Below are 10,568 nucleotides of genomic sequence, written 5' to 3' on the forward strand. Positions count from 1 at the left end.
AATTGCTCTGCCAGAGCTCTTGATATCTGGGCAGACTCCAGCTTTGACCCAGGAAGCTGTACGCCTGCCAGGAAAGCAGAGCCTGGCTTCATACGTGTCAGCACGCTCGTGTCGCTGGAAGAAGCTCCCCTCGTCCCGTGATGCAGCTGATAGAGCTACCCCCAGCGTTGCCTTCCCTTGGATTTGCCCAGACCGCCACGATTCACAGAGATTGTTCAGCAAAGTCAGGGAGATCTGGGAATAAGGAATAAATAGGAGAAGAACCTGCACCTCTGGCTGCCAATTCACGGGAGGGAAAAAACCCACTGGCGTAGTGAAGTGTTTGCTGCAAGCAATTCTCGCGGCGCTCCCGCAAAGACCCTACTGCTGTCGGAGGTGTCAGTTCATGTCCATCACGGGGTTTGACCGCTGCACGTGCTGCCCTTCCCGCTGGGAGAGCAAAGCCTCTTTCCTCCAATTCATTCGTGTCAACACAGCCAGGTCCCGTGGAATCCCAGCTCTCAGTGGTAGGGACGGTGCGTAGATGAATGGATGGGAACAAGCCCTTGGGAGGAAGCGTGTCCCTGACGCTGGAAGGGCAGCGTGCTGAATCTTAGCCAGGGGCTGAGAACCTTCACACACATGCCAAATGAAGGAAACCTGCCCGGGAGCGGAGGGTTTTTATTTAAAAAATGGAGATCAAAAGAGGTGCGATTTTCCAGCTCCTCCTCATTTGCATTCCTTACCCTGGAAATTCAATAGGAAAAACCTTTTATTTCTCCAAAACTCAGGGTGTTTCAGAGTTTGACCCAGAGTTCAACCCAGTTCTAGAGATAAGGTACTTGTCTCAAATACCACGTCTAGATTGCTACCAGATCTTGGATTCTGCTTTGGGGTCAATTCTATTTGAATGGCCAAAGGCAAATACTTCAATAATATTGCGGCCTTAATTTTTTTTTTTTTGGTAATTTAATTAGGAGCTCGATCTGGTTTTGGGGCAGGACACAAAGTGGATTACAGGAGCAGCTGGCTCTTTAATTAGGGCCGTTTGTCTTTTGCTCAGGTTTAACCTTTACTTGCACAGACAGGCGGTGGCAGCCAGGGACAGGGCTGCAGCGGCTGTGTGTGCGGGACTGGGAATACTCACATCTTGCTCAAACCTCGCTGCAGCGATCCCAAAGTGCCGACTGGCAACTCTGTCATACAGCTATTTATGGAGACCAGGATCTAGAGGGTAAATATTTATTTAGATTCCGATGCTTAATCTGCTACTGGCTGGTTGTGTGGAAAGGCTGAGCCCCCACTCTTTCTACAGCAATTTATTACCAGAGCCTTCATCTCCTCTCCCAACACTCCCATATACATCCCCCAGGATTAATTCTGCAGAAGATGGGCATGGCCTGGGTTCAGACCCTCCGGCACCTTCTGGTCCCAGACCATCCTGCCCTCCGTCTCTCCTCCCTCGTGGTAACTGACTGGCATTCAGAGGTAGAAATTGCAAATCCAGGCACCCAGGGTGCCTGAAGGGTAATGGCACAGAGCTGTCATTGCTCCGATGGATGGACAGGCTTGTTGGCAATGACGTGGGATGGGACAGAGCAGCAGATGGGAGCTGGAGGCTCACGGCTAAGCTGGCTGTGCTGTTCTGCAGGCTGCCAGGGCAGAGCCACCCCTGTTGGAAAGACACCTCTGTTACACCGCAGAACCCCACGGTAACTATAAATCCTGCCACTGCCCAGTCTGCTCCTTTTCTCAACCATGGCAATGGAAATTCTTCCCGCAGAGGGTGGGGAGGCACTGGCACAGGTTGCCCAGAGAAGCTGTGGATGGCCCATCCCTGGAAGTGTCCAAGGCCAGGCTGGATGAGGCTTGGAGCAACCTGGTCTAGTGGAAGGTGTCCCTGCCCATGGCAGGGGGGTTGGAACTGGATGATCTTTAAGGTCCCTTCCCACCCAAACCATTCTGTGATTCTGTTATATATATTGATGAGGGGGACAGGGAAATTGGAAGAGACCACCTTCATCAGCAAGGACTGATGGTGACAGATCCCTCGCAGTCACTGGGGCTGCCCTGGGCTTGGTGCTTCCCACCACAACCAGTGGCCGAGAGTCTGGAGCTCCAAGGGGAGGTTCAGCCCAGCCCCCAAAGCTGTAGTGACCAGTGCTGCAGGTGGGGAGGTATCACAGAAGTGGCTGCAGGCAGGGATGACTGAGGGGCGGTTAGCCCAGGTGGGGTGCATCTGTGCTTGTTAACAAGATGTGCTCATTAGTGAGACGTGCTCATTAACAGGATTCACAGTCCTCATCACCTGTTTCTCTCCATTGCAGAGTAGCTGGAGCCCTGCAGCAGCAGTAGGAATGGTGGGGGAAGCTGACATCCAGCCTGTGAGGGGTAAAAAGCCAGGTAAGAGCGAGGTTTGTCTCTGAGCAGAGGGCAGGAAAGGGAACGCTCGAGGGCAGCTTGGTACAAGCTCCTGTCCTGCCCCAGCATGTGAAAGGAAAGCAGCTGAAAGCGGCCCAGTTTGGGGATCTGGCTGGTGTTTGGGGTAGCCCAGGACAGCAACTGTTGTGGGAGTCCCATTTCTCCCCTTTGTGCCAACCCCTGTTCCCAGAGCAGTGTGAGTTCTCCACGCAGTCAGCTGGCATGAGGTATTGCTCTCATCCCAAATAGGAAAGTGGTAGCACCTCCCTGTCTTGTACGTGTTGGGTTTTTTCTGGTAAGAATGCACTTTGCCCTTTCATCTGCCAGAGGATTTTATGGCAGTTGAGAATCTTGTTGTACTTCTCTGGAGTTTTCCTTTATAATTTCCCATCCTTGTCTCCTGCTGGGGAGGTGTGGATACACCGGCAATAATATCCTTAACTCCTGGGCAGGTTGAGCAGCCCATCAGACCATGGATTACTGCAGCGGTCTCTTCGTCCCCACAGTATTTGCTGTAAAGGGATGTTAAATTTGAAACACCTCGGGGATGGGGAAAGCAAGCTCCAGCAGATTTCCCTCCCCATCTAGCTGTTCATGCTAGAAAAAGTGTAAGAAGGCCCGGTAACCCTAAACTAACGGGGCAACTGGGACTAAATAACTTGTGCAGGGAACGAGAGCACCCAGGAGCTACCCAGAGCACCCTGCAAAGGAGTACGGCCTCTGGAAGAAAACCCTCAACAGCCAGGAAGAGTTTGCACTGCAAGTACCATTTTTATTTTCAAATATATATATTACATCATTTTAAAACAGAGTATTTGTTAAAGAAATGGGCCTTTTTCCGGTAAAAGTAACCCACCATGTTCCACACAGCCCCTCTGCTTGCCATTTAAAGATGAGCTGCACTGGGGAAAGGCTGGCCTGCAGACAGAGCTCATTCCCCACCTCCCTGCTGCTACTGGGACAACCTGTGGTCTTCCTCTCCTCCTCCCCCTGGAAAGAAAAGGGTTTTTACCAGTCCCCCCCCTTCAGAGTCAGTGCAAAGCACGCTTTATTGCTCCATCATACACCCCATCCCCTTCCTGCAGTGCTGGGAGAGACTGGGGCTTCCTGGAGGGGTGGGGGAAGGAGCAGTGTGAAACACCGTGTGCTTGGATACTGTGAAAAAGGCAAGGAAGAACCAGAATTAATAGTGTGGCTTCAAGTATACGTGTAACACCCATCACACAGCTTCACAGGTGGCTGCCACCGGCCCTGACTGGTCTCTCTGGGACAGCGCTGGCCCTTGCCAGCCCCAACCCCACTGTTTGGGGTTCGGCAGGGGTGGCTCGGGGTTTGGCTCGCAGGGCGAGGAAGGGCTAGAAGGGAGAGGAGGCTCTGAGAAGCAAACCGATAGCTCAGGCAGATTCCTCCATCCAGAACTGCTGGGAGAGGGTGGGAGTGAAAAAAGCTCTCGGGCTCAGTTAGTGACTCTCCCCCTCTTTCTAAGCACCCTTCTGAACTCAATTCCTCTGCCCACCAGCCCAAACGCACTCGCTTCTGCTTGAACTCAGAGGGGCTTTTGTCTGGATGACTCCTTGTACCACGTTCCCGTTACACCTCTCCTGCAGGAGCCTCTTGCGCTAAGAAACCCTCACCAAAAGGACCCCCCCTTTCCTCCCCGCACCCCCTGGCATGCCGGGGGCCAGCACAGCGACACCAGGAACCACGGCGCAGAGCCCGTGGCCTCGAGGGGCTGCGATCAGCATCCCTGACCTGCATCCACATGGCTCCTCCAGCCCGGACAGCCTGCACCCCCCTTTGCTGCTCCTGGGGAGCATCTTCACTGAGATGCTGAAGCCATCCCATCTGTTGATCCTGGGGCTGGGTGGAGAAGGGAATAGCACAAGCCTTTGGTCCTCTCCCTGCCCAGACCAAGAGACACCGGTGGGAGCCGCTATGTCGTAAGGACCAGAGGGCCGTTCCTTCCCCAGATCCAACCCCAGCCTGGGTGTCTGCTAGAGAACTGGCACCTTGCTCAGCAGCTGTCTGCCAAACCCTGCGGCGAATCAGGTCGCCTTGCCTTGAGTGGGGGTGAGACTTCCAACCCAAATGATTCAGGGAACAATCCTCTCTCTGTGAACAGCCACGGCAGAGCCTTCTCCTCATCTTCTGCCTTCCTTCTCCAGCTGGTGTTTCCCACCCCTTTCCCTGGCTCATCTGGGGAAGAAGCCCCGGGGCAGTCATCCCCAGCAGCGCTGCAGTGGTGAGGAAGCTGGCAGCAGCAGTACTGCTGTTCAGTGCTTGCTTTCGGACACCGTACAGTATGTGACGGGGTTGATGGTTAAACAAAAGTTTACGCTGCTTAAAAAAAAATATTAGAGTTGATCAGGGCTTTATCCCTGCAGAATAAACTGATCCAGCCCTGTAAGGGTATTCTGAGACAAGCGCTTACTTTTAGAGCAGAGATGTGGTTTTCTTTGTAAAAACGTCTCCTGGCGTTGCCAGTCCCAGAGCAAAAGCCTCCTGTGTACTGTCAAGGTGGCCTGTGGTGCCTTGTCCAGGCCCCCGGCCCAAACTCTGCCGAGTGGGGCTTCGAGGTAGATACCCGCTGCGGCTCTCCAGAGGGGTCCACCAACCCTACAAAGAGCATCAACTCCTGGGGAGGGCCGAGCCTTCTCATCTCGGTCTGCTCTTGGCTCAGCAAATCCAACCCTGCTTTAGCCTATTTCTACCCCCCCAAGCACTCGCACTTTGCCCAGCAGCCGTCCAGTACAACCCAGTGATGCCCGCCTTGGGTCAGAGCAGAGTCACAGCCACAGCCTGGGCATGCTGACCACAGCTGGTGGGTGGTCACCTGGACAGGGGAGAGCCCCTTCCCCACCCTCGGAGCCAGCACCCGCGTGGGTGCCTGCAATGCTGTTGCCCCCCCGTGACACGACACGGTACTACAGACCAGTTGCCCATTCGCAGTCCCCAGTTCGAGCTTTTTTCCACTTAGTAACCAGCGTGGGGAAGGCTGGGAGAGGTGAGAGCAGAGCGAGACCGTGCGCTGATATCCTGAGACAATCCCTCCCGCAAAACCCCTGAGAAAAGAGATAAAATGGAAGCTTGCCTTTGCTACAGCACCTATTTTAAAAATTTCCCTTCTCTGTGCTATCACAGACTTTCCCAGGGTTTGATCATCTACCGTAAAGCTGAAAAATGCTCTTTATTTAAAGTCTGCCGGCCTCGTCGCTGAATTTGGTTTGCAAGGTGAAACGCCTTATCTGGAAGATGAGAATAAATTACAAGCAGCATGGCTTTTTGGACAAGCAAAAGCCCTCTCCAGTCTGTTAGAGTTCTTGGAGGGTGTGGGTGAAGTAGTGAATAAAAGCTGATGTACTGTTTTCTTTCCTAGGTCCTCTGAAAAAAGTCGTGCGGGAGACACAACCAAACCAGACAACTAGCCTGGAGGAGAGTGACATGTCAATAATGTGGCTGATTAAGAGGAAAGTAACAATTAATAGTTCATTTTCGTCGTGGCAAAAAGGCTCCATCTGGTGGTGTTTTCACCCAGAAAAGAAGGTAAGGTGGTATTTTCACCCAGAAAAGAAGGGAAGGTGTGGGGAGGGGACGCTGCAGATGATCCTACATTGTTAGGCTGGCTCACACCAGAGAAGAGCCTTGAGGAAATCTCCAGATCTGCTCAAGACAGGGTGGGCCGATGGTAAATGAAGTTGTGTGTGGATAAATGGCAAGGAAATACGCTTTCTGAGGGGACAAATGAGCTGGGTGGGCGTGCGGCTGCTCGGAGAGTCAGCAGGGCCACAAAACCTGAGCGTGGACAATCTCCCGGAGATTTGTGCTGCTCAGCACAGGTAAAACAAATAAAGCAACCAAAAGAGAGATATATAAAAGAGGAATATTATAGCAAATATTTTAATGCCTTTCTATTAAGCACAGTCCAGGGTACTCCACCAGGGAAAGGGATATTGCAGAAACAGCCAGGGTCAAAATGATAAGCACAGACAGACCCTGATACGGAAATAGGCAGAAAGGTTTGCTATTCATATGTTAAAAGAGGCAGGAACATGATGTAAGTGTTATAAAATTATGGCTGGTCCTGCTAAGCCTCTGCAAGGAGAAAGGATTTAAGGTGTCCTGTCTCTGTGCTCGGACAGGACGTGTAGTAACAAGCTTAAACTGCAGCAAGGCATAGGCATTGCGGGGAAAAAATATCTATCTGAAGGTAGAGATTAAGGTAGGAATCGGTGACAGGGAGAGGCAACACTGGAGGGTTTTACAAACAGGTTAGATGCCTGTCAGGAAGTCTTTGATGCAGTGGGGCAGATGGGCTGCTCTCCGGACCCCTCTGACCCTCCCTGGGCTCACGGTGGTTGCTGCAGAGGCGATGCGTGACAGGGCTGCAGGCGAGCCGGGCTCTGCCCCGCTTTGGCGATCCCGGTGCCACAGCGGAGAGTAGAGAGCACTGTCAGTTGTGTCACCCAGCCTGTCTTGCAGTAGCAACACCAGGCAAATTCCCTGCTCCGGCCATCGAGGAAAGACCCCGGAGGGCAGGAGGGCTCAGTCTTTTTAGGGCTATGATTCTGCTACTCCTGTTATCCCAGGCTCCAGCCCCGAAGGGCCCTGTCTGCATTAGGAGAGGAGCTCAGACATAGGGCCACTGCTTGTTTCCTACCTCCGAGGTCCCTCTGGCTCCCTCCCCCAGCTGGCTGACCTGGGATGGGTGATGCTGGAATAGGGTGAGTTTGGCTCAGACAGGGCCAGTCACAGTTTCAAGCCTTACAGTCACCTGGAGTAAAAAGAACAGAGCTAAATCATGTGGTCCACACTGGGACTTTCCCCATTTTACAAAATTCAGAAAGATTTGGGATGGGAGAGTGGAGCCTGCTTCCCCCTCTCCCCCTCAAATCATGCTCAAGCATTATTCGTGAACGGAACAAGGTCAAGTCGCTTCCCAAAGACACTGCTCAGAAGAGGCTGGGCAGCTACACACCACGGCAGCCCTGGGCTTCCCCAGGACGTGCCCGCACCCTCCTGCCCAGCTGAGCTCAAAGGCAAGGAGGTGATGCAGGGATGGGATGCAACTCCAGTGCCTCCCAGTCAGAGCCAGGGAGACCAACTGGTCTCACTTGGGCTGCTCGTTTGCCAGCATCCAAGGCTACCAAAGGGAAGCCCCCAGCAGAACTAGAGAGGGGGCAGGCAGGTTGCCTACGCCAAACATTAGTCACCCCACAGCTTTTTAGTGTTTGGAAATCTGCTGGTGCTTCCCAGATTTGCGGGTGCACAGCCTGGGAGCTCACGGGAGGGCTGTGAGGCTGCACCCCAGCACCTGCATCAGCCCTGGGAGAGCAGCGGGTCTCCAGGGTCAGGGAAAACCAGCGTGCCAGATGGTACCATCGACTGTCAGAGGGCAGGTAGTCAGCGTGTTTCTTAAAAAAGGGGTAGGGATGCTTATTAAACGAGAAGGATCAAGTACTTGGGCTCAGGAACAGAGGGAAGGTGAAAGCAAGCCCTCCACAGGCTTCCTAACGCTGGCTTGTCCGTCCAGTGACTTACAAACGGTCGCAGCAGCAGAAGCTGCAACCCCCCCTCAAATGCGGGCACGGTCTGGGCTAGAGCCATTAGGAAATGGGGAGCTCTCCACCTGCCCCAGAGAGGGGACACGACCCACACGCTCGTACACACGGGCGTTATCACAACATGTTTGTTCCTCCAGACCCTGGATTCCAGAGGAGCCTGTTCTCCTGCCTCACTGCTGCCTGCTAGGAGCGTCACAGTGGCGTTCTGTCCTCAGCAGCTAAGCGAGGCATAAAACAGGCAACGAAGTTGAACCTCCTACCCCCCCTGCCCCAGAGAGGGGACACGACCCACACGCTCGTACACACGGGCGTTATCACAACATGTTTGTTCCTCCAGACCCTGGATTCCAGAGGAGCCTGTTCTCCTGCCTCACTGCTGCCTGCTAGGAGCGTCACAGTGGCGTTCTGTCCTCAGCAGCTAAGCGAGGCATAAAACAGGCAACGAAGTTGAACCTCCTACCCCCCCCCCCCCTGGTGGTGTCTCCATGGGTGGCAGAGACCCTAGGCCACATAGCGGGAGGGTCACAGGTCCAAGCTGCTCTCTTCAAGGTTCCTTGAATCCCCCCTCTCTTGGGAGATGGCAACGCAGAGTACAGATTTGAGAGAGCGCTTGGCCGGACCCCCCCCAGCCTCTGCCCCCACGTCAGTCAGGGCCTGAAGAAGCGTCGTACCACTAAATGCCCCACCATGACCAGGGCCACCACCACCAGCATGTACTTCATGTAAACATTGTCCAGATCAAGTGCAGCCACCTAACGAGAAACAGAGAACAACCAGAGAGTGTTAGATCTGCCCTGGCCAGGTTGCTGCTCTGCCTGCGCCCGGCTGACCCCACCAACCTCAGCAGTGCCCCTGTCTCCACGCCCCACCTTTCACCTGCCTCCCCGGTTCCCCCGCCGGGACAGCCCCGTGCCCTCGCCGGCTCACCCATCCTCCCTGCTGGGCGATCCACCGGGCGATGCGGTTCTGGAGCATGAACTCGGTGACGTAGCGGGCGATGCGGCAGAGGAAACCCGGTATGCCTTGCTGGTAGACGTGGATGGCCATGCGGTAGCCGAAGCCCAGCAGCGCGATCACCCGACCCCAGTTAATGCCGCTCTCGAACAAGCTGCAACGAAGCCGATGGTGCGGTGAAACCACTGCCCTGGCTCCGACCTCCCTCCTCTCTGCATCCCAGGACACGGGCTCTCAAGCAGTTGCAGTGCAGGGCTGGGGATGCTGCACTAGTCATAGAATCATAGAATGGTTTGGGTGGGAAGGGACCTTAAAGATCATCTAGTTCCAACCCCCTGCCATGGGCAGGGACACCTTCCACTAGACCAGGTTGCTCCAAGCCTCATCCAGCCTGGCCTTGGACACTTCCAGGGATGGGGCATCCACAGCTTCTCTGGGCAACCTGTCCCAGTGCCTCACCACCCTCTCTGTGAAGAATTCCTTCCTGATATCTAATCTAAACTTCCCTGATTTCAATTTGTACCCGTTACCCCTTGTCCTGTCACTACCGGCCCTTGTAAAAAGTCCTCTCCCAGCACCCTTGTAGCCCCTTCAGATACTGGAAAGCTGCAATGAGGTCTCCTCGGAGCCTCCTCTTCTCCAGGCTGAACAAGCCCAGTTCTCGCAGCCTTTCATCACAGGAGCGGCGCTCCAGCCCTCTGATCATCTCCGTGGCCTCCTCTGGACTCGCTCCAAGTGGTCAATATCCTTCTGATATTGAGGGCTCCACAGCTGGACGCAGCACTCCAGGTGGGGTCTCACCAGAGCAGAGTACAGGGGCAGAATCCCCTCCCTCGACCTGCTGGCCACACTGCTCTGGATACATAGTCCTTGAGGCGCATCCCAGCGCACAGACAACGTGGTTGTCTCGGGGCTGACACGTGGCCCCTAGTAACTAGGATGTGCTTTCAGAGCAGAACACTGCCACAACCAACGTTTGCCTCGGTCAGGTGGGTTAGGGATGTCCTAGGGAAAAGGAAACTTCCAAATCCTGCCTACACAGCTACAGGCTCCGAATTGCTGCAGGGGGAAAGCTTTGGGATGGTGATGGTTGAGCTGCCACCTCCCTGCCCATCCGGCCTTTCCCTCAGGTCTCCACCCAAACGCAGGGTACGTCTGCTGCGGGTAGGTGCTGTGTTTTCCTGGGCAGGGTTATTAAAGCAGGGAAACTGGAATTGGTGGTGGTTTCAGCTGTCGGGCTGTAGGCTGCAGCAAGCTCGGTAGCTACTGCACGTGCAGCCAGGAGCAGGAACTACCACCCACCTGTCCCAAAGCAGCCCTTGCTTGTGCCTGGAGGTAAGGAAGTTTAAAGGTATCTAAGGACAAAGCATGTTAAAACAGGATTTTCCCTTTTCCTGCATAGACAAACCACTTCAAGAGCAAAACCTGATCTGATCTTGCCTTAGACTGACACTCCTAAGGGCTCGGGGGTGGAGGGAGTGCTCCAAAATGTGCTTAGTCAATGCCTACTGCTCCTGATCCAGGTTTGGGTTGCTGTGGGTACGAGCTGCAGCACTGTCTGCAGGTCTGGCACTGATTTATCTAGACCAGTTTTTGAAGGCTTTTTTTTTCCTGGTTTCCAGCAAGGCAAGCAAGAAGAAAAAAAAAAAAAAA

At 54.1% G+C, this 10,568-nt stretch overlaps 1 protein-coding gene across 1 annotated transcript; it reads right to left on the bottom strand.

The window, feature by feature from the left end:
- Positions 1-8,608: 8,608 nt before the first annotated feature.
- LOC104508096 (bcl-2 homologous antagonist/killer-like) lies at positions 8,609-9,069 on the bottom strand (the record flags this gene model as incomplete). The annotated part of the gene is made up of 2 exons (XM_010149600.1): positions 8,609-8,713; positions 8,889-9,069. Coding segments are annotated over 2 exons (286 nt in total), but the record flags the coding sequence as incomplete, so codon positions are not given.
- Positions 9,070-10,568: the final 1,499 nt, after the last annotated feature.

Source organism: Eurypyga helias, unplaced genomic scaffold (genome assembly GCF_000690775.1).
Source record: "Eurypyga helias isolate BGI_N326 unplaced genomic scaffold, ASM69077v1 scaffold37723, whole genome shotgun sequence".
NCBI lineage: Eukaryota > Metazoa > Chordata > Aves > Eurypygiformes > Eurypygidae > Eurypyga > Eurypyga helias.